The following is a 23507-nucleotide window of genomic DNA, read 5'->3' as shown; positions in this document are numbered from 1 at the left end:
AATAACGCTCCCAAAAGTTAACATTTCCTGAGCACAAACCACATGCCAGGCCCAGTTCTCAGGACTTTGTGTCCACACAGCATTTACTGTGTCCTCCCTACAGCTCCAGAAGCAGGGTATTATCAGTCAGCCCCCTGTAAAGGTGAGAACGTTTAGGCCCCAGGAGTGGAGTGACTTGCCCAGGGCCACAGGGCTGGAGGTCGATAAAACTGGTATTGGAATTTGATTCATTGGACTCCCCGGCAGGCCTCCTAACCACTCGGTTACACAGCTTCCCGCCAGCAAGCAAGCAATGCGGGCTCACAACCATCTCTCCTTCCCTAGTAAGACGAGAGGTCACTGAGCCTCCTTGGCATGCCTGATGAAAACAGCCATCCCTGTAACGAGGAACTTTTACTGATCCTGCCAGCCAGGGCTTCTAGCCCAGATTTACAGATGAGAAAAATGGGCTCTGAGAGGTCCAGCAACTTGCCTGCCGTCCCACAGCTGGATAAGGGCACAGCCGGTCTCAACGTCCGTGGCCCTAATTCCAAAGCCTGTGTTCTAACACCTTCCCAATGATGAGGCTGGTGCTGGCAGGGGTGGGAGGGTGGCTGCAGCCCTCCCAGCTCCCCCAGGCTGTGCAGGGCCTTGTGACCCAGAGAGGAGGGCGCTGCAGCCAGACCAAGTCTGGCCCTCATGTGATCTCAAGATGCCATCCGCATGGCAAACAGCAAACAGCCCCAGATGTCAGCAGCATGTCTCTGGGGCCACAGCTCATGGGATCAGCTGGATACAGGACAGGAGCCGCCCTAGGTCCTTGCATGATGTCACCACTGACATCATCATGTCCCGAGGAACCTGCCCGCCCACCTCTTTGCCCACCTCCCAGACGCTCTAACAGCCACATGTCAGCTGCAGGGATCAAGGCCCAGACTGTGGCCATAAATAGCTTTGGCTCGGGAGTGGAGGACACGTCACACCTGACCTGGCCTGACCGAGAGCTGTGTGACCCACTTGCTGAGCACTCTCCGAGAGGCAGAAAGTCTGGTCCTTTGGACACCTGGGTCCCCGTCCCAGCTCCAGCCGAGGCACGCAGAGTGAACGGCAGCTGTCGGCTCCCCACCATGAACCCGGTTTCCTTGTGCGAGGACAAGGGCATTCCACCACCTCTTTCAAACTCCATCTACTGTCATCTGGTGCACCCAGAATCTTCTCCACCACCCATAGCCCACTTGGGAGCCCCTCTTCAGCAGTATATGTTTCCAAACTCCTGGTAGCCCCATAACCGTGCTAGAGGTAGGAACGGACGTCACTCCCATTGTAAAGATGGGCAAACTGAGGCTGCTGGCTACTCAGGGTTTGCTCCACAGAGGGAGAGCTGATGCTCCCTCAGCCTCTGGGCCTGAGCCGCATCCCTCATCAGCCTCCCCTGCTCTCTAAAAAGGGTCGGGAGGGAAGCAGGAGAGAGGCGTCTGAGGATTCTAATGGCAGACGAAGGAGCCCCGACTTAGGTCCCCTAGCACTCGCGATGTGCTAGGGGACACGGCAAAGAAACGCCTGACCATGGCAGCTGGACCACTCAGCACCCAGCAGAACCTTTGCTGCCCAGTCTGCCTGGCATTCCTGGCTCAAGGTTCCCCATCACCTGCCCACCCTGCTGCCCCCTGGCTCTCCAGAAAGCACTCAGATGGGAGGGCAAAGGCGCCAGACACTGGAGAAAGACCCTGCACACCTCACCTCTCAGCAGGCCAGCTGGGCAGACAGGGAAAGCACCCCCCACCGCCCGGGCCCCAACCTGAGTGGCACTTGCCAAGGCCCACTTACCCGGCTGCCTTTCGGGCCAGGGTCTCCTACTGGTCCTGGTAACCCCTGAAACACAAGAGACAGAGGGGCAAGGACATAGGGGAGCGTTCTCTCTGCTGCCCGCAACCTAGGGCAAGTCTTGCCTTCTTGGGGCCTCAGCTGCCCCTTCTGTAGAAAGGGAGTGGGGCTAGACCTGCAGTCTTCACACTGAGGACTCCACTCTGCCCCAGAGTCCCAGGGGGAGTGGATGGGGGGTGGGGATGGGGAGCTGAGTGGGAGGAGCCTCTAAGGCCCCACCCCCCAGCCCCAGCTCCCTTTCTCAGCATCCTGTACCCTATTGCCCTCAAAGAGAGGGTTCCTCGGTCCAGCCCCCTGAATAGCACTTCCTTCGGGGCCCACCCGGTGGGCACAGCTCCTTGGCCCCCAGCCTGCCGCCTCCCTCTGCCTGGGGGGCACCCGTGGCCATCTCCACACCACCACGGCCACCGAGCTTCCAGAAGCCATATACTGCACCTGCCTGCCAGGGTAACCTTTGGCCCCTGGGCTGCCCTCAGGTCCTGGCTGCCCCTGCAAAAGAACGAGGAGAAACATAAGGAAAGGGGAGACCTTGCCCTGCTCTGGGTCTGGGGGCCGCTGCGGGGCTGGGGCTGACTCACAGTGTGACAAAGACAAGGGCAAGAATGTGAGCTGAATGTGGAGGAAGGGGAAGCCACCGGCCTGCCGGGCCCCCAGCCCACCCCTCTGCGAAACCGGTCAGACCAGCTCAGAAGGACGAGCGAGCGTCCTGCGCCCAGGACTGAGAAGCCTCTGAGGAGCCCTGGCTGGCTCTCCCACGCTGGCAGGGGCTGCTGTTTGACTTGGGCCAGGAGAGCCCAAATTCCTGCAAACCCCACGGCGGCATGCATAATATCCCCTAACATCGCCCGGAATAGGCCAGCTATTCATGGCTCTGGCTGCCGTCGAGTGGCTCGTGCCAACGCCAGCTCGGCGTGGACTCCAGCTCCTCTCGGTCGAGGCAGCTGGGGGAGAGCGGGGCGCAGTGGGGAGGCTGCCCATGGGAGGCAGAGCTGCCTGGTTCTGGGGCTCACTCATGGAACGGGGCCCAGGGAGGAGGCCAGGGCCAGACAGGGGTGGAGCGGGGCGGGGGGCAGGGAAGGGGGAGTGTAAGCAGGGCAGGGCTGAGTCTGTGGCCCTCACCTGTTCTCCGGGGTGCCCCGCTGGTCCAGGATAGCCCTTGTGTCCCTGGGGGAGGAGGGCGGAGTAGGGGGGAAGAAAGGGCATCAGGCCAGGAAGGCATCTGGGCCTGCAGATCAGATGGCAGAGGCCCAGCCGCCCCACCTGCCTTTTCAGCACTGTCTGCTCCGTGCACAGCATGGGTGGAGTATGCGTGCTCGCTGACCACCCGCTGAATGGATACATACAAGCTAGCAGGATGCTTTCGTCTGCCACCAAGGGTGCTCAGACAGAAGCTATCCGGGACGGTGTTTCCCTCCTCCCGCGGGCTTTGTGAGCGGAACTGGGAGACAGCTCCCCGGGGCAGAGTGACGCTATATCCCAACCATTCCTTCCAAATCCAGACAGGGCTGAGCCCATCCAAAGCCAGCCGGGGTAGAGCGAGTTCTCCATGGATGGGTGGGCCCATGAGGACCTTCAGGTCTGGGATACGCGCAACCACCGTGTGCTGCTAGGATCTGTGTCAAGGCCTGCCCTTACTCATAAACCCCCTATCAGGAAAGATCTCACACATACCGACCAAATACGGGAACTGCAGGTGTGGCCCTCCCTTCCTCCCACTGGTCCCAGGTCCCATCCCAGGGAGGAAGAGGCCACCCAAATGCCAGATTGGGAAGGACTCTGGCCACCACCCCTGACCATCTATCACCACGGCCCAACCACCAGGTCTCTAGGTCAAGAGAATCCAACCAGTGTGGGCTTACTCACGGCCCCAGGGACCACCACCAGAGCCATCATTTCCTAAGACTTAGGGGCTCTCCGAAGGGAAACCCGGGACTTCAAACTTCCATTACCCCAGGGCAGCTGTGAGCTAAGACCGGGCAGGGGCCTTCCAGTTTAGACAAATCAGCCACCCAGAGCTCCGTCAGACCCCCCCCGGCACAGAGAGCTCAGGGCTTGGCTCAGATACCGCCCCTCACCTACCGTGCAACGCTGGTGGGCTTCTACCCTACCCTGGACCTCAGCCGAGGGCACAAGCCCTCTCAGTCCCCCTCAGCTCTGGTGTTCAAGGACTCCAGAGTTTACAGCTCCCCTGGATGGCGATAAACAAGACGACGCCTGTAGATCCCCTCTGTGCACAGCTGTTGACCTGAGCCCACGCCTGCACGACCCCCCTCTAGCCCCTACGCCAGCCTGACAAGGTGCGGGTGGGGGGACGGGGCAAGGTCCGGATTATCAACTGCACTTTACAGAGGAGAAAACAGAGTCTCAGAGAGCTTGCTCCAAGTCCCATCGCTAAGAAGCACTGGGCTCCCGCTCGCCGCCGGGTCCTTCTGACACCCAAGGCCACACCAAGAGCCTGGCTGACATTCCGGGCACAGTAAGCGTTCACGCACATCCACGAACACACACAGGCACACGCACTCGGCACCCCCCGCAGGCCCCCAGGAAGCAGGAGTCGTAATTACAAACAGCAGCGTCGGTTGGACCCAAGAGCTCTGGGGGGTTTACAAGCATTCCTTCTGCACCTACTCACGCCTCGGGACGGCTTGCCGAGATGATTACACCTCACACGCGGGGCCTGAGAGTTGAGGCAATGGGACTTGGGCACGACTTCTACCTGGGGAGGGGGCGGCGTGTTCTTTTCCCCCAGGAGCCGATGGAAGCCTAGGCCATAGCCAGGGGCTTGCATGCGGAGTGGCTAAGAGCTCTCAGGTCAGGCTAATCTGGAACTATCCTGCTTCACTCCTGGAGGGCTGTATGATCTGACGCCACTGCCGTCACCTCGCTGAGCCTTGGTTTCCTCTTTTGTAAATGAAAACAAAAGGACTCACACACGGATCACATGATACAACGTGTGTAAAGCACCCAGCCCAGTACCTAGCATTGAATTCAGAGGCCCTGTCGAGACCTGCTGCTGTCACCATCGCGACCTTCGTATTTCATTCATTCATTCAACAAACACTTACTGAACTTGTATGTGCCAGCTCCATTCCAGGCCTGGAATGAGTGAGAAGACAACATCCTTTAGCCTTAATGGAGTTGCAGTCTAATTAAGGGGATGTAAAAACAAATAAATATAAAAGATAATGTCTGGGGGAAGTGGGCAAAGGGAATTTTGGGGGGGGAGGTGTAGAGTTTCAGTTTTGCAAGATGGGAAAGTTCTGGGGATGCCTTTTGCACCATGATGTGAATGTGCTTAGCACTACTGACCTGTAACCTTAAACACAGTTAAGATAGTAAATTTTATGTTGTGTGGTTTCTGCTGTGATTAAAAACTACAATTTTGAAAACGGTGACGGTGCAGCAGGGACCAGCGCTACGAAGAAAAGTGAGCAGAGTCAGAGGACAGAAAGAGGCCGTGTTGTGGGGGGAGGGGGTGTGTGGCTGCAACTGGGACAAATGACGTGAGGCGGTGCTGGCTCTCTGGGGAAAGGCATTCCTACCAAAGGGAAGAGTAGGTGCAGAAGTCCTGAGGCAAGAACCCTCTCGAGTGGGTTGGACGAAGACTGAGGCCTCCACGATGGGAGCAGAATGAGTGAGGGGTGAGGCGGAGAGGGGCGGGTGGTTAAGAAGAAGCCAGAAGCCAGACAGGAGCATGGCAGCAACCCACAAGAGGATTTTGAGCAGGGATGTGTCGTGATAGGACACACGTAATCGTCTTTCTTATCCTTTCTCCACTTGAAACTTGCACACGAGGAAGAATAAGCAAAGCCTTTCCCACAAAGAGCAAAACTGAGCCTTGAGCTCAGGCTGTGTGACTCTACCCAGGCAACCGCCCTCTCTGAGCCTCACTCTGCCATTCTCAGCCTGCCTGGGGTTGCTTCCAAAAGCTGATGGAATAATGGGGTGAGAATCCCCAGAGAACCAAGAAAGGGGACCAGGGAGCCCCTGAGCATCACCAGCTCCTTTGGCTTCACCTGCAGTCAGGAAGAAATCTGTTGGAAACCAATGCTCCCACAGAGAAGTGTTACCAGGGAGATCCCAGAAGATTTTAAGTAAACCCTTTACTCAGGACACAGAAAAAAAGGAAATGCATGATCTTCGGGGATAGGGACACAGGCCTGCCCTTTGCCTGGCCTGGTACTAGAGCCTTAAATAAATACATCAGCTCATCAACTCCCTGCCATCACCCCTAGCAGGCAGGCATGGCCATGCACACATGGCAGACGAGGAAACAGAGGCTCAGAGAGGTAAAGAGACTTCCCTGAGCCCACACAGCTTCTCAGGGGCAAGGCCAAGGTATGACTCTAATCTCTAAAGCCTAACCACCCAATCATGGGATAAGACATATGTATTGAGGGCCAAGGCCCACCTAGAAGGACACAGAGCCACGTAGGGAGAGACCCTATGTGTGTAGGGTATGTAGGGTGAAGGTGTGTAACCTTCTTCCCCAAGACAGAGCATATGGGTCACTACGGGATTACCAGAACAGAGGACCATCACACGGAACCCTGGAGTATCTGAGTTGGAGGGGACCTGCGCCATCGATCTGACCACTTTTCTCATTAGACAGACTTACCAGGGGGAAGGGACTTGTGCAAGGTTCCTTAGCAAGTTATGGCAAAGCCCAGACTATTCCCCCAGGACTCCTGACACCACCCCCACCCCGCCCCACCCCACCCCGGGCTGTGCTTCGTCCAAGAGGCCACGATTCCTAGGTCTGTCCCAATCAGTGGACCCTGAAGGTCCTTGCACGTTGCTGTGAATGACCCACTTCTGGCTGGCTGACAGCAGGAGAGGCTGAGCACGACCATGGCGTGGGGGGAGGGCGGGGGGAGGTTCCTGTGCTCCCTGGAAGTACCTTAGCAGTGTTTACCAAGCTGGGGCCAGCCAAACAGCTTCAAATGACAGGGCCCCAGGACCTGGAAGAATCCTAACCATGATCTTCTCCTGGGCCCCAGCAATTACGGGGTGAGTGCTAACCGCAAGGTGGACCCACGGGCCGTGATTTGCCCCTGTGTGATGGGTGCCTGGCGGGTACTAGGGGAGGGCCGGTGCTTCCAGGGAGCTCCAGGGACCACGGAGTCTGTAAGGGGCCTCTGGCGGCCTGGCAGGCGGGTCTCCACAGGACCCGTGTTTATAATAGAACTTGGTCTATATTTTGGTTTGGGAGCCAGATTAATCATTGCTTACAGTGCGCAAGGAGAAACCAGACATCACCTCACGGTGGCTGCAGACAGTCTCTCTGTTGGCCGGGGTGCTATTTGGGCTTCGGGCAGGGAGCATGGGGTGGAGGTGGGGTCCTGTTCATACCTGGGGGTCCTGGGGAGCAATGTGTGCCTAGATCTTAGCTGGTTCCCCCACTCTACCTCAGAGTGTGAGCAGCTTCCTAGGCTGTAAAACGGAACTCGCCATGCTTGCCGAGCACGCCACGAGACTCCCTAAACTTCTCGACCACCTCCACAGCCCACTGGGGGCCGTCAGCGGGACAGAGAGCCCCACTGGACAGAAAGGATCAGCGAGGAAGACACAGGCCAGGAGGCTGAGTGACTCATTCCATGATACTGCCCAAGTCCCTGCTCCTCTCTGGACCTCAGTTTCCCCCCACTGGCGTCTCAAAGCCTTGTGTCGGCTCAGAAACTATAGGATTCGGAACGGGTGGTTTGTCCAAAAGCACAGTCCTTCATGACCCATGAGCCAAACTCTGCTCACTGGGTACCCGAAACAGGTCGGGCAGGAACCCACCATTTCTGTCTGGCTCATTCATTCAACTAGGGTTTGCTGAACCCCAAACATGACCCTGCGTTAAGCGTTAAGCTCAAAGAATAAACTGGTGAGTAAAACAAACTCACTCCCTACCTTCTGGAAGGTAACACATATTAAGCGGACTGAAGGAGAAGCGCTCTTAGCACTGATGTGCTAAGACAGTGTAGATAGCCAACCGGAGGGAGTGGCATTGTAAACAGGCTTGAAGGAGGGGCCGGGTTGGACAGCAGAGCTCAGAAACAGCAGTGGGCCTGGGCTCCAGAAGCCCAGAGCAGCCCAGCAGCAGGGGAATCTGGAGAAGGTTCTCGGGAGGGGCTCTGCATGGAAGTGGCCAACTCTGGCAGCACAAGGAGAGCCTGTGGGCAGGGGGAGGGTTGCAAGAGGGAGCCGGGAGGAAGTTTCAACTGCAGTCCCAATTTTCTTCCATGAGTCATGTCTACATGGGGCGATGTGTTAAGGATTCTGAGGCCGCATCAGGGCTTGACAGGAAAGATGAATGAATGATGTCTGCCATAGGCAGGAGAGGAGGGAGGTATGGGACAGGGCAGATGCATGCATCCAGCACTGTGCTCAGCCCCCAAGGAAACAAGGGTGAACACCTGCTACAGTTGATGAATGCCGCAAGGACACCCGAGAGTCCTGCCAGCCTAACGGGCAGAGACCCAGAAAGGCTGAGCAGGTGGGCAGGATGATCAGGGGAAGGAGGCGGGACTTCTCTTGAGGGTGCCAGGAAAGTGCTCCTGGAGAAGACGGTGTTGGAGAATAGAATTGAGGGACAGACGCGAGAAGATGAGCATGGAAGGTCAAACCAGGGGAGGGCACAGTGTAAGCAAGCGCAGGGAGGCAGGAAAGCCCGGGATGGAGCCGCTGACATGGTGGCTGGATAAGTCTTGGCTGGGGAAGGGCGGCTGTCCTGTGCATTGCAGGATATTTAAAAGTATCTCGGGCTTCTACCTGTTAGAAGCTGGTAGCTTCCCTCTCCCACTGGTTATGGCCAAAAACGTCTCCAGACATTGCTAACTGTCCCCTGGGCTGGGAGGGGGGCAAAATCACCCCCAGTTGAGAAGCACAGCTCTAAGGAAAGAAGGCAAGATGGTCAGACCAGGGACAGCACAGGATTCCACCCTCCCAATGTGCAAACAGGGTTCTGGTAGCCTTCTTGGCTAGTGGAGGGTCATTACCTGGTAACTAGGCAAGATGACTGATGGTACCAGATGGACAAGACCTTCAACGCTTTTCCTTCAAGATCGCCATCACTCATTCATTCAACAAACACGCACGCAGTGCCTATGGTTCCAGCCCCGTGCTAGTGCTGAGGCTAGAACATCTCATTCCACCCGACTTCTCCATGAATCTCAGCAGAGGCTCAGCGAGGTGAGGCCACTTGCCCAAGCCCACACAGCAGGAGAGGGGACAGAGCTGGGTTCCATCCAGGCCTGTCTGGCCTGGTCTGTGCACCGGCCCAGCCCTCGGGGGTTGGCTCAGCAAAGGCCTTCAGCAAACATCACAGGCAGATGGCAGACAAAAGGACCTTCTCAGCCTGGGATGCTATTTTTCACTTAGCGGGCCCTCTCTTATTTGAAAAGCTGTCTTAGGCAGCTCTAGGCAGAGAAAGGGCTTGAAAGTCAAGAGACCTGGGTTCAAATCCCAACTCTGCGGCTTAGCGACTCTGCAGGGTCTGTCCGTCAAAGCAGCAACTCTCAGTCTCGATAGCTCATGAGAATCTTGTACCTGGATCCCACTCACAGCAACAGGACCAGAGCCCCTGCCCACAGCCCCCAGCTGGATCTAGTCCGGGGGGCGCTGCTACTGAATTTCTTCTCCACGAGGCCCTCGGTGAGCTCGTTGGCGTTCACTCAACACCTGCGCCAGCACTGCTGACCTGGGTAAGCCTGGGACCTAAGCGCATATTTGTTGAACGACTAGAAGAATGAGTGATCAAGCGAATGAATGAATGAGGTCGATCTGGGCCTGTCTTCTCAGCTGTAAGATAGGCTTAATAGTGCTATCGTGAGGACACAATGTGACAAAGGAGAGTCACTCCTATGCCACCTCTAATTTGCCACACGACCTAACCTGGGAACCCTCCCAACCAAAACTCCCTTTCTCCTGCCTATTTTTGTCCATTTTCCATTTAACATTCCATTTTTATTGTTTTTCTTTTCAGTATCTCTCACCCTACCATGCACACAAGAATGCAAGCTCTGGGGGGACAGGGATTTTTGTCTATTTACTCAGCTCCCCGCCTTGCAACCTGCCTGGCACATAATAAGGATTCAATCACTTCTGTCGAATAAATGAACGAATGGGATTATGGGTGCCGTCCTGAGATGACACCCCAAGTCAATGGGCCAGTGAGCAGAGGATGCCGACTTCACTTGTCACCCAGGGTGGTGTCCCCTCTCCCCCAAGTCTCCCCACACAAGACGATGCAAAGAGCCACTTAAGAGCATCAGGACAAAGTGGCTGCTGTTGTCACTGAAGACACTCATGGGAGGAGAGAGTGCTTACAAACCGTGATGCTTCCAGGTACCATTCTACCCATCGGTCTTCCTCTCGGCCCTCACGACTGGTCAGGGATCCCTGCCTTGGGCCCCGAGGCACCGCCCCACCGTGATCTGCCCACCAGCCTGCCACAGACCAACTCCTGCATTTCTGCCTGAGCCGGGGCCCTGGGGCCTCTGTGTCAATGGTTTTGCGAGTTTTTCAACCGCACAGAGACTCTTCCTTAGTTGAGAAAAGATGCTTCTCCCTTCTCAGGTGAGCTTGTCCCTCTTGGATGGGGGCTCTGGGCCTCCCTGGACATCTGCTGAGAACAGGGAGCCCTGGAGCCCCGGCAGGAGCGGGTCTAGCCTGCTTTTCCCATCTCCTGCCGCCTCTGCTAGACTCCCACCCCCATGCAGAGCAAGACCACCACTGGCTGCTTTATGAGCCACCACTGGAAGAGACTTTTCCACTCACACCTCATCCATCAGAAAGTGCTGGAGCACAGAGGGGAAGCGAGTGGGGAGAGAGAGTCCCTGTGTTCTCTGAACCAGAAAATACCATGTTTCCCCAGCTCACAGACAGCCACAGACTCCTGTCTGGGTCTGGCCTCTCCAGATGTATGCTCTGGCCTGCTCTGGCCATGGAGGGTGGAGAAGATGCAGGGGACATGACGCTTCAAGTGCCACAGAGACCCTCAGAGCAAGGACAAGATGGAGCCAGGAGACACCAGATCTGTCCAGAGAAGAATCAGATGGTCCAGAGAGCCGGTGGCTGTAGACAGAGCGGGGAGCCAGGGCAGAAGCCAAAGACGTGGCTCTAGGCTGATGAACCTCCCGGAATCCCCATCAGTAATCCTGCAAAACTAGTTGACCCTTGGCCTGCATTGTCCTCCCCACCCCCCACCCCCATTTCCTGAACACCTACTACACACAGGCCCTGTGCTAGGCTCCGTAGGGAGAGTGCCAAACCAGATTCACGAGCCCTGATCCGTGAGGCTAGACTTCGGGCTGAAAATAACCAAGATGGGCAAATAGTCCTTGAGCAGAGTGGAGGCTCCTGGACTGAAGGCTGGGGTTCCAGGAGGACTGTCTAGAATAGGCATGAGCATGGCTGAGTCCTGAAGGATGGCAGACCCGGGCCAGGAGGCTAGAAAGCCCACTGCACAAGGCCAACCATGGAAAACAAAAGGTGTACCTTTCGTCCAAGAGGTCCTGGATTCCCCGAGAGCCCAGGCAAGCCCACGTCACCCTGCAAAACACAGACAAACAGGTGAGGCATGGGGAACAGGAGCAGAGACACTCGTGAAATGGCAAGGCTGTCCTCACTCGGCCAACTGTCTGCGACCAGGAGACAGTTGGAGGCCCAGAGGCCTCTGGCGGAGATGAGGGCAGTTCAGTGGGTGGCTACCCAGCCCCTCCCCACTAACCCAGTCTCTCCCCTTGATCTATTTTATACCCTGGACGTTGGCACAAGACACCATCTAGGGAACAGGGTCTGCTGCTAAAACCGTGTCTGAAAACCACTACCCCAGGGGACACACCACTTGTCTGTCCCTTTCCAATCTGCTCTTTCTCTCTCTCTCTGCATTCCTGAGAATGAGGTCCTGAGACCTGGTCCTGACACCCCTTCTCTTCTGCCCTTTCCTCCTCCTGGCTGGGCCTGGTGGGCAGTAGGGGGCATTTTTGCCTTGAGACCTGAGAACGGACAACTCGGGAGCAAGAGAGAAGCCTGGGCTCTTGGACTTCGTCAGACCTGGGTACAAATCCTACTCTGCTCCTGACCAGCTCTGTGACCTCCAGCAAGCCACTTGCCTCTGAGGACTCTCTGTTTCCTCATCTGCAAGCCGGGCCCATCTGTCCTATGCTACAAGGCTTCGATGAGGAGCACAGGGGCATGTGCATGGATGTTTACACCCACGGAATGTTTGCTGCATGAAAAAATGACCTATAAGGATGTGAAGGAATGAGCCACCTAGGTCTTGGGGAAATCAAAGGGACCTTTGGCTTCTACATGCCTAAGCACAGGAGGCTGGGTTGAGAAGCTGTGCTCTGTCTGTCAGGAAGGCTCTTGGACTTGTGTCCAGTTTCCATGAGAAACTTCGGGTCCCGTAGCCCTTCAGAGATAGGGAGCCCTGAATCTCTGGCCCAATCCTTTCCCACCTCCTAGAAATCCACAGACCTGTCGGCTCAAATTAACCCCAGAGGCGATTTTGAATGTTTGTTGGAAGCTTCCTGGGTGTGTGCTAGCAGAAAGCTTCTGCACGCCAAGGTCACCTAGAGGGCCCTACAGAAATGCAGGACATTACACAAAAGATCACTCGCCAAGGGTGTGTCCACAGGCAAAAGCTGTTGTCAGTCTTATGGGCTGCACCCCCAAAGAAAGTGCAGGGAAGGACTCTGAGTTTGGCACGAGGAGAGCTGAAGGACTTCAAGGAAAACACCAAAACCACACTCTTCTCTGGCTACTTTGCCGCCTCCCGCCTCTGACACGCAGAGGCCTCTGCCAGGGCAGGGAGGGTTCCCTACGGTCCACTCCCCCACTGTCCTCGACGCTGGGGTCCCTGGAAACCTACCTTCGCCCCATCGAGGGCCTTTCCTGGTGAGAGCCCTGGGTCCCCCTTCTGTCCCTGAAAGAAAAATAATTCTTTCTAGAGTCATCTAGAGAGGCTATCTCCCCACAACCTCTGCTCAAAGTCCTGTCCCCTGTTAAAAATGCCTTCCCATCCATCCCCCTCAGTCACACACCTCTGGGGGCGGGGGTGTGTGTCTTTTCCAGTTCCGTTCTTCCCTGCCCTAACACCTTCCATAGCTCCCCACTGACGGCACGAGGACATCTCTGAACTCCTCCTTTGGTGTCCTGTGTCTTCTACCATCTGGTTCCACCCACCCTCTGCAAACCTGGCTCTCTTTCCAGTTGCTAAACCCACACACAGGGTCCCTCTACTCCTTGCCAGACCTCAGCCCATCAGCCATGCCCTGTACTTCCCTCCTGCCAGCTCCTGGCTCAGGCCGTCACCCCTGCCTAGAAAACCGTTCCTCAAGTAGCATTCACCACACTATAGACATTTTCCAAGATGCAGCTGGAAGGTGTCCTCCCCACCAGCTGGTAGATCTCTGAGGACCAACCAATCCTTGCACATGTGTGTTGCTAGGACTGCCTCCTGACTTGTTTCCCCTGGGCTCTCAGAGCTCTCCTGAGAGACACGTCGAGGAAGCATGCCCGATTCTTCTTGAATTTCTAGTACGCTCACCTCGCTGTTCTCCATTTACCGAGGGTCAGCGTGGTAAGACCCACTCACGTCTGTGCGCAGCCCCTCACCGTGTGCGGTACCCTGGTCTCACGAGATTCTCACAGTATCCTGATGGTGCGGGCAAGGGAAGTGTTATTACCCTCCTCCCCATCCACTTAGGGAAACTGAGGCTAGGAGGAGGAAAGGGATGATCTGAGGCCCCATGTTGAGGCCCAGGCAGAGCTAAGACAGACTCCTGAAGTTGTCATTCCCAAATCTGTGTTCCGGGAGGTCCTGAGATCCAAAGAATAGGCAGTACATCGGGGAGAAACCAGTAAGCGGCGGGTTCCCAGTCAGAGACAAGCACCCTTTGTGCCTAGCGTATGGGAAGGTCCCCGTCGCGAGGATCCTGGCTCCTCTGAGCACGAGGCTAAGGGACGGGACCGGCGCGGTACCACAGCTCTCTCTCTTCTGGCGCTGCCGAGGGCTCCTGGCTGCCAGCCTGCTCCTTTGGCCCAACGTGGCTCAGTTACTCAGAAAACAGTCCTTTGGAGAATCGGTCCACCCTGATGTCACCTTCCAAGAACCCCTGATCTCTACCCCTCGTGCTCACTCCCACACTCCCTCCCCAAGCTGGGCCCTGAGTCACAAGCCCTGGGCTGAAGGCAGGGAATCCCAGAGGGACCTCGGGCAAATCACTTCACATCTCTGAGCCTCCACTTCCTAGCCTTAAAATGGGGGCTGCACAACAGACACGCGCACATGGACACGGCACACATGCGCGTGATGGCACACACACACCTGCACACAGGTACGCGCATGTACATGCACACATTCACATGTAGGCACGTGCGTACACATTCTCTCACACGTAGGTGCACGCACATGGGCACACTCACACATACGCATGGGTGTGTGCTCACGTACACACATGCACACGGGCGCACGCAAACACACACAGGCACATGGGTGCACGCTCTCATACACGCACGCACACACATCCACCAGCGTCTTGGGTTTCTTGGCAAGGACCCAGTGAGATAATGGATGTGACCCATGGGACAGGTAGTTTGGCCAACTTTAATTAGCTCTCATTTTGTCCCTTTCTTCATCGGAACCCAGCCCTTCCGAATCCTGGCTCCACTGCTCTCCACGGGAAGCCACTACACTGGAACTGGACAGAGCCATAAAGAGGGCACGTCTCTCTGCCACCGACTCCATGTCTAACACTGTGTCCATTCGTCCTCTTAACACTGGTGGTTGCAATTCAGGACTGAGCCCCAGGTTCAGAGAGGCCGGGTCACTGCCTGGGGTAACATGCAGTTAAGAGGCAAGGTCCTCCCAGGTCTGGCTTGTGCCCGCTCAGTCTGACTTCGAAGTACTCATTTACTCGTTTATGAATGAAAAGCCTGGCTGCTTCTCCAGCACTCCCTCTGACCGGGTGACAGTCATCCCTGGGGGGAGACCAGGCCCTCCCTGTTGGAACACCAACCACCTGTCCATCTGGGCCCCTCCAGGTCACTTCTGGAGAACCCACCCTCTGGGACCTACCACCTCACCTTGGCCGCCCTCACATACATCTCCCACCCTCGGCTCCTCACAAGTCCCACTCCAATGCCTTTTATGTCCATAGCGCAAATACAAAGCCAAGCTCAGGGCTACCAAGGATTCCAATGGCCAAAAAAGGACAGCAGCTTCTCCCCACCCCGCCCTCGCCCACCTCAGTCTGTGGCTGGTAGAGCAGCTGGGCTTGAGATGCAGTCAGGGGTGGGCCTTCGTGTATCCTGTTCTATTGTTTTATAAAAGGGGAAACCAAGACCTGAAGATACGATGGACTTGCTCCCTTGTCCGGGCTCCTTACCTGGGCCATTTCCATCATGGGTAGATTTCTCTCTGCATTCTCAGCAGCCAGCAAAGTGCTTAGGAGGTAAGCCCTACCCAAGTACAACAGCCACAAGTACAAATACACAGTGAACATCTACTCTGAGCCAGGCTTTGGGGTGAACACAGAACACCGCCATGGGGAACATGGCACAGTTCATGTTCATGGGGGCCTCTTGAAGGAGAAACCAGAGACCAGTAATGATAATCAGTGCTAGCATTTACTGGGTGCTGTTCTGAGCCCTGGACACATAAATCCATGAGGTAGCAACGGTCACCATCCCATTTCACAGGTGGGTAAACTAAGGTACAGAGAGGTTAAGTCACTTATCCAAGGTCGTACAATATGTAAATGGGACTTTGACCCAGGCAGAGGGTCTGCTTTCAGAGCCCAAGCTCTTTACCTGTCAATACACTACAGATTAAAAACTACCTCCAATGTTAAGTGGAATAAGGAGGACATCAGGGAGAACTTGACCCAGACAGAGGGGAAATCCCTGAAGGGAGTTCCAGCTAAGCTAAGGCTGGAGGAAGTCAAGGAGGGAGGCAGATGAACTTTCAACTCCAGGGATGCTCGAAGCACCCCTGGTCAGGTGAAGGTGTGACTTCTGGGATGGAGAAGACTATATGGCTTCCCAGCCAGACTCCTACAGATTCCCCAGTGAGAGAAAGAAGGAATATATAAGTCTAATTAATTGCTTACACATTGGGTAAAATGAGAACCTGGTTGCCAACCCAGCTCTCCAGCCAACAAGCCTATGTGACCCAGGGCAAACCCCTTTCCCTTTCTGCGTGGGGATTGGTACTCCCTCCGAACTCATTAACAGAGCCTCTGGGAACTAGAAGACAGATGGGAAGGTATATTCTTAGCCATAAATGCTACAAACATAGTGGGAGTGGGGACTGTGCTGAGCTCCTTTTCTGCAGGTAGGGTTGAAAAGCAGAGGAATAGAGGGTTCTGAGAGGCCGAGGTCTAGAGAGGGACTGACACAAAGGAGGAACACATCGTGAAAGATTGGGAAATTCTGGGCCAGAAGTCCCCTGCATAGGTCATCTCTAATCCAAGTACCCAGCACAAGGCCTGGAACAGAGGAGACATCATAAAATATTTCACAAATGAGCAAATGAATGAATAGAATCTCAAGAGACAACTCTAAGGCTGGGATTGGCTCAGACGGGCTCTCACTGAAGACAGCCTGGGCCTCCCACTATCACTATGTCATGTGTTCAGAAGTTCCGGCCAATGCAATAGAGCAAGAAAAACAAATGGGACAATGAGGCTTTGAGGAAAAGGAGACAAAAGTATGTCCTTTTTTGCAAGCAATATGAGGACCTGTCTAGAAAATACAGGAGAACTAACTGAAATACTGTTAAAATCAATAAAATCACACAGTACAGGGTGTGGTTATAAAATAAACACAAAAAGTACAAAAATACAAAAGTCAACAGTCCTCGTCAGTAGCTGACAGCCAGCTAGAAAATGGAATGGGGAAAATATTTCATTCGTAACAGCAACAAAAATATAAAATTTCTAAGCAAAAACCAGAGCTGTGCTGGCCTTATACAATAAAACTTATAAAAGTTTACTAAGAGATGTTTAAAAAACTCAACCAAATGAGAAGACATGTTATGGTTTTAGATAGGAAAATGTAGTATTTTAAAACTGCTAATTCTTGGGTGCCTGGGTGGCTCAGTGGGTTAAGCCTCTGCCTTCAGTTCAGGTCATGATCTCAGGGTCCTGGGATCAAGTCCCACATCGGGCTCTCTGCTCAGCAGGTAGCCTGCTTCCCCCCCTCTCTCTGCCTGTCTTTCTGCCTACTTGTGATCTCTCTCTGTATGCTAAATAAATAAAATCTTTAAAAAATAAAAAAATAAAACTGCTAATTCTTTACAAATAATATACACATCTAATATAATTCCAACAAAAATCCCAAAGATGTTTTTAAGGAAATGATTAAGATGGGCATTAAGTTCATCTGACAGAATAAAGAGCCAGAAATATTTTAAAACAACAAGGAAAGAAGACACAAAAAGATCATAGATGTCATATAAAGTAGTATTTTAGCAAAAAGTATACAAACAGAGCAATGAAACATATTTGAATGGTAGTTTGGCCAACTTTAATTAGCTCTCAAATAGATCTATTCCCAAATAGACCTCACTCTATCATCTGATAAGCAGTAGAGTCAAGGTTATTTAATAAATGGTTAACTGTGGGGGAAAAAAATAAAGTTTCAGCCCCATCTCATACCCACCCCCTGAAGAAGATTAACACCATATGGTTTAAATTCTTTAAGAATACAAATGAAAAAAAAAAAAAAAGAATACAAATGAAACTATGAAATTACTAGAATATAAATGAATACCTATCTGATCATGTGGTGGGAAAAAAATGTCCTAGTATAAACGTGAGGAACGATAAATTTTACATATGGGAGGAACTGTCTCTAAACTCCTGACATAAGTTCCTCATAAGTACGTGTTAGCTGTTATTGTTAGTCCAAAAAAAATAGATAAAACTTTTTATTTGTGAATATCATCATGAATAGTCTTCAGGCAAACACCCAAACTGAAATATACTCATAAGGCCGATGAAGCCTGTGTAATCTTCCCATGCAAATATCAGTAACTGTACAAATCCATAATGAAAGACAGTGTCCCAACCCCCCAAATAAACAAATGCATAAATGACAAAATACAAATGGCAAACAGATGTAAGAAAAGCCTTCTTCTTCTAGATGATCAATGAACTGACGTGAAAACAATAAAGTGACTTTTTAAAATGTCCTTCTCTGATGCTAGCAACAGCATGACTGGTTCAATCTTTCTAGAAGGCAACTGCTAATAAAACAGGCAAACCCATAAAGCACTTATATGCAGGGTATATTTTAAATGACTCATACACATGTATGGGTGCCTGTACGTGTAGATACATCTGTATCTTTGTGTCTGCATGCATTTTAGTATGTTATATATGTATATTAACATATATATTACATATATATGTTAAGAAAGATATATTACATATATATGTTAAGAAATAAAAATTCTGATTTATTTTGATGAAAAATATATATGTGCTACTTATATAGAACTTGTATCTATAATATATACATACTCAAACATATATATATGATGTATATGAGACTTACTCTACAGAGGAAGGACATAGAACTATGGAGCAAAATTGCCTTGTAGCTAAAAGCACATACAGGCTTTGGAGTTAGGCAGCAGAGGGTTCAAATCCTGTTTCTGCCCCTTATCACAAATGTGACCCTGGTCCAGTTACTTCACCACTTAGACCTTAGTTTTTTCATCTGTAAAATGGGGGTGGTAACATCTGCCCCACAAAGGGCATAAAGCCTCTTGGCTAGTCCTTGGCCCAGTCCTCAAAAGGCAATCACCAGGCAGAGCCACTGCAGACAGCTTACTTTCTTCTTGATACTTTCTAGACTATTCCACATGTTCCTTAATGAGCAGGCCCCACCTCTGTCATCAGAGGAAAGACAAGCGGAGGCTGGGACTTGAGAACCCTGCAGGCTTTCTCCACCTCGGCCCCAACCAGCTCTGCTGGCAGCTCCCTGGCTCACCAAGTCTGCTCCTTCCTGCCCGCCTCTCCCCCTGCCCAGCCCCCCAGTGCCGGAGGACCCCTAATCATCCTGGGTAACTCACTGCACTGAGCAGGCCACACCAGGAACACCGCCTGCCAGGAAGAGTGGGGCTAGGCTCCTTCTCCTCTGGCATGGGCAACCCTGGCCTTCCTGCACAGCTGGAGCCCGACTGCCTCCAGGCCAGGGCCCCTCACCTGCCCCCAGCCCTGCATCCCACCTTCGTGCACCATGGTGCACATCAGCGTCCCCTGCACAGCCACTCTGGGCCTCCCTGCTGGCTGCCAGCCAGGCCCTGCTTCTCAGGCTGCCTGGCCGCCTCTGCAGACCTCATCTGATCATGTCACCTCTGCTAGAAACCTTTGCGTGTCTTCCTGTTGCTGCTTGGATGAAGCCCAAAAGCCTTACCACCACCTCCCAGGCCTGCCGCCCAACCTGGCCTCCTCCTGCCCCTGTGCCTTGTCACCTGGTGCATTTCAGACCTCAGTCTGACCCATTTGCCCTCCAGGAAGGTGTGCCTCAGCTCCTAGACCAGCCCAGTCTGCACTGTGGCAGGCATCCCAGGCCTCTCACATGGAGCCACGATCATGACATGATTCTGCATTTATCAGTGTGATTTGCTTGTTTCCATGAGGGCAGGGACTGTCCTTGCTGGGGCCCCAGTACAGGGCCAACGCCTTGCCCATACTGACAGCTGACCCTTCCACGGGCCAGCACTGCTCTAAGTAACCCGGTTACTCCTCGTGACAACTCAAGGGGGCACCAACTCTTCCCTCCGTTTTCTAGATAAGGAAACAGAGGCACGGAAAGCTGAAATAATGTACCCAGAGTCAGGGAACTGGTACGTGACAGAGCTGGGGTTTGAACTTCAATCATCTGGCTCCAGGGTCTGTGCTCTTAACCTCTGCCCTTTCCTGCAACAATACATGCGGGTCGGTTGGCAATATGAATCAATCCAATGACTCAACCCTGGGCCTCCGAGGTCAGCCAGTGCTGTCGTCCTAGGGGGATGGCTCAAAGTCCTGGATCCTGACCCCACGTGGGAGCTGACCTGCCCTCTCCTTGATGGATCTGAACATGGGGTGTACTGGTCTATGGCACATGGGTAAGGCCTTGGGGTCTGGGGGAGGTGGGTCACACTGTAATGGCCCTGACAAGGGTCTTCCAACAAGGATCCCAAAGCAGTTCTGCCAGTGCTGGTCACGGCCAGTAACGCCGGGCAAGTCACCTCGGTGTTTTTGTGACTCAAGTCCTTCATTTGATCCTCCTCCCCTTCTAGATCCTCCTAACCCCACTGGTCTCTCCCACCACTCAGTCTTTATCCCACAAGGCCATAAGCTCCCGAGGGCTCCATAACCTCACTGAAGCAATGAGCTCATGGTGACCCATCCAGACAGAGTGCGGCCTCCCTGCCACCTGGGCACACCCTCCTGTCTGACTGATTTCTCCATCAACAGCACACAGTAGGTGTTCAATAAACATTTGCCAACTGAAAGAGATGACCAGATTTGTTGGGGGGGGACACGATGGCTCTAGGAGGCGACATCGTGTGCAAGAGGGGGAGCCAGCATGGGGCCTGGGGAAGGCCAGCCCTCCAATCCCACCAGGTCACCTCCCAGGCCCAATGGGGATCTGGGACACAGGGAGGACCTTCTCCCCAGAATCATACCCTGGGTGCAGATATACGCCATTCTCTGCCAAGCTCAGCTCAGTCAGGAATTCCACTCTGGGAGAGCCTCTGCTTTAACCTCGTCCTGGCCACACCTCAGATCAAGGGCGGCCCAAGGGCAACCCTGAGCCCAGCCAACTGGGGTCTCCCAGCCAACTGGGGTCTCCTGCCCAACTGGCCTGTCCTGGGGCCACCTGTGCTCACCCCCGGGCTGTAAGCCAGGTGTCTGGCAAAGGGCATGGCTTTTCCCCTTGGCGTTTTATGCAAGCACTACTGGCAGAAGCAGCCTCCCACTGCAGTGTATTTTCTGGAACCCACATCATTCTCTGTTATACGCAGAAGCAGGCGGGAGTCCCGTCCAGCAGACCCCACAGCCACATGCCCCAGCTCTATGTGGCCGCAGGAAGAGGGGTCACCTGCCAGATACAAGCCTCCCTCAGCACCCAGAGCTACTTCTCCAAATGGAGGGAGAAACGGCTGGGGGCCCCCCGTCCTGCCTCAGCACATCTGCTGGTGGGATGGGAGTGGGCTACGGGCCAGACTGGGGCTGCCGCGGGCCTGGGGCTGGGGCCCTGCTGTGCGGGGCCGGCAGGGACCGGAGGAGGGACCTGTGGAGCATCTGCTGCTACAGAAGCAAGGAATCAATCTGGAAGCTGGACAGAGTGCAGAAGCAAGGGCGGGAGCAGGACGGAGCAGGAAGCTCCAGACAGGACAGTCCGGGAGCAGACCCAGAAAGGCGTGTTCCTGAGCAAACCTGGCAGCTCAGAACAGCTGGGTCCTCAGCCCTTGAAGGACCCCACAGCCTCGGAGGCCTGAGGCCTGTGCAGAGCAGAGGAGGAGCAAGGGGGCTCCTTCTTTCCGCCTAGCCCACAAGGGGCAGGTCCTACCTTCATTTCCTAGATGGCGCCTTAATGTGCCCGAGCCTCCGTTTCCCTATCTGTACACGGGTATGGGATCTCCTCCCATGTCTTTGGGTCTTTGTGGGGATCAAATGAAGACAAGCGACATCAAGTACATGCATTGGGCACAGTGCCCATAGTAAGGCCCTGCATACAGGCGATAGTTTTTGTCTGTGTTTGCCCAGGAAGACAGCTATGCTATCAAACTCTGCACCATTCGCCTCATTAAAACCACAGCACTTCCGGGCACTTGCTGGCCACGGGGCACCCAAGGTCTCTGAGCTTGCTCTGCAAGGAAGGACCCCAGCCCAGCCTTCGCCATGTGTCCCAAACTCCCAGAGAAGCTGGTGAGCTCCAGAGCTGGCCTTTGGAGGTGGCATGACCTGGGGACCAGTTGTTTAACGGCTTTCCCTGAACCACTCCATCTGCCCAACAGCCTTAGCAAAGAATGACCTCGGGGCTGGCCACCGGGGTTACCCCACGGAGGACAGGCTGGGCCAGGCAGTGTCCTAGCCAGGCACCCCTCTGCCTTCCCTCCGGGCCTGCTTCACACCCCTTCAGCACAGCCCCCATGCTCTTGGCTCCCCTGACCTCGCAACTTCTTTGCCCTCCTCCAGTCTCCAGCCGTTCCTGGAGACTTCTCCCCATGACCTAAATGTTGTGGCTGGGCACACTTTTTGGCGCTCTGGCTGCTCATACCAAGTGCGGCCCTGGACAGCCCTGTTTGCTGCCGGAGCACCAGGAACAGAGTGGGGTGCTCCAGGGCTGGGGATCCCAGCAGGTGTCAGGGTGCCACTCACTCTGGTCTCTGTGGTCTCATGGTAAAGTTAACTGAAACATTCTGGGAGGGCTCCCTGGGGCAGGTGGCATCTGTGCGGTCGCCTCCACCCCTCAGGGCTCATCTCCAGCTCAGTGCTCTGCAGAGAGCTCCAGAATGTCTGTGTCCATGTATCATCTCCACCTGGCAGGGCTCCCAGTTCCCAAATGAACACGGCCCTCACCTTCCTTCTCCAGGGTAGCCTGGTCGGGTCACTGAGGCTAACGCCAGGGTGTCACTGGTCTCTTATAGCTCACCCACGGCTTCGTTCTCTCTAACCCCCCTCCACACCGTGAATGCATCCGCTTCCCCTCCTCCCACACCCCTAAGCTGGCTGGGCTAGCCTCATCCCTTCCCTGTCCCCTCCCCCACCCCAGGGTCTCCCTGTCTCTGCTCTGGTCCCCAACTCCTGTCCACATCCGCACGACATCCAGCCATCATTCCAAAACATGACGATGTTCCTCCCCAGCTCCAAAGATGACACGCCTCCCAGGATAAGTCTGAAGACCCAGTAAAATTTCCGCCTCTAGTCCGACATTCAAGGCCTTCCCTTTTGGGCAGCAAATGACCCTTCTTCCTGTTCTCTTTTGAGGGCTCTAGGCTCCAACTGCCCTTCTCTCCTTAATCCCTCCCCCAACCAGAAGCTGCTCTTCAAGTCCTCACCGTGCCACCGCCTGCCACATGGGAGGCACTCAGGGTGTGCCCGTGGCACAGAGCCCCTCCCAACAGGGGCCCCTAGGAAGCACCTCCAACGTAGCCCCAACCCCAGCACCCCCTCCATGGCCCTATCCCCAGATTCCACAGCAAATACTCACTTTGGCTCCAGGAGGGCCGGGGAGGCCTGGGTTTCCGTAAGGCCCAGGAGGACCCTGAAAGGGAAAAGAAACAAAGAGGTGAGGGGGAAATGGGGGCCACTCCACTTCCCACAGCAATGCCTGGCAGGAGCCTTCCACCCACTGGGTCTTCTCAGCTAGCCAGAAGCTTCTCAGCTTCTTAGCAGGACTGTCATGGCGGCCTACTTTTAGGGAGGGCCCCCTTGATGCCCGGCCCCACCGTGAACACCTGCCATCCATTACCTCATTTTACTCTACTAACCCAAGAGGCAGGGGCTATCATTATTCCTACTTTGAAGACGGAGCCAGGGCTCAGAGAGGTTGAGAACTTCCTCAGGTCACTCAGCTGCTCGGAGGGCCGAGCTAGAGGTCAGCCTCAGATGTGTGATTTCAGAGCACAAGGCCTCAACCTCTGA

The 23507-nt window shown here is 54.4% G+C and overlaps 1 protein-coding gene across 4 annotated transcripts in view; it reads right to left on the bottom strand.

Moving 5' to 3' along the window:
* COL27A1 (collagen type XXVII alpha 1 chain) overlaps positions 1 to 23507 on the bottom strand; it is a 134607-nt gene that overhangs the window by 86061 nt on the left and 25039 nt on the right. For 3 of the 4 annotated variants that reach the window (XM_032865688.1, XM_032865687.1, XM_032865689.1), the window contains exons 5-10: positions 23074 to 23127; positions 12728 to 12781; positions 11350 to 11403; positions 2983 to 3027; positions 2299 to 2352; positions 1807 to 1851 (exon numbers count right to left, since the gene is read on the bottom strand). In XM_032865688.1, coding sequence (XP_032721579.1) covers positions 1807 to 1851; positions 2299 to 2352; positions 2983 to 3027; positions 11350 to 11403; positions 12728 to 12781; positions 23074 to 23127 — 306 coding nt within the window. The remainder of the gene's footprint in view (positions 1 to 1806; positions 1852 to 2298; positions 2353 to 2982; positions 3028 to 11349; positions 11404 to 12727; positions 12782 to 23073; positions 23128 to 23507) is intronic. The other variant, XM_032865690.1, reaches the window with a different exon arrangement.

The sequence above is a fragment of the Lontra canadensis genome, unplaced genomic scaffold, assembly GCF_010015895.1.
Source record: "Lontra canadensis isolate GAN:19392208 unplaced genomic scaffold, GSC_riverotter_1.0 scaffold30, whole genome shotgun sequence".
Lineage (NCBI taxonomy): Eukaryota > Metazoa > Chordata > Mammalia > Carnivora > Mustelidae > Lontra > Lontra canadensis.
Note: the sequence above shows the minus strand (reverse complement) of the source record. Positions and strands in the feature narration are given on the sequence as shown.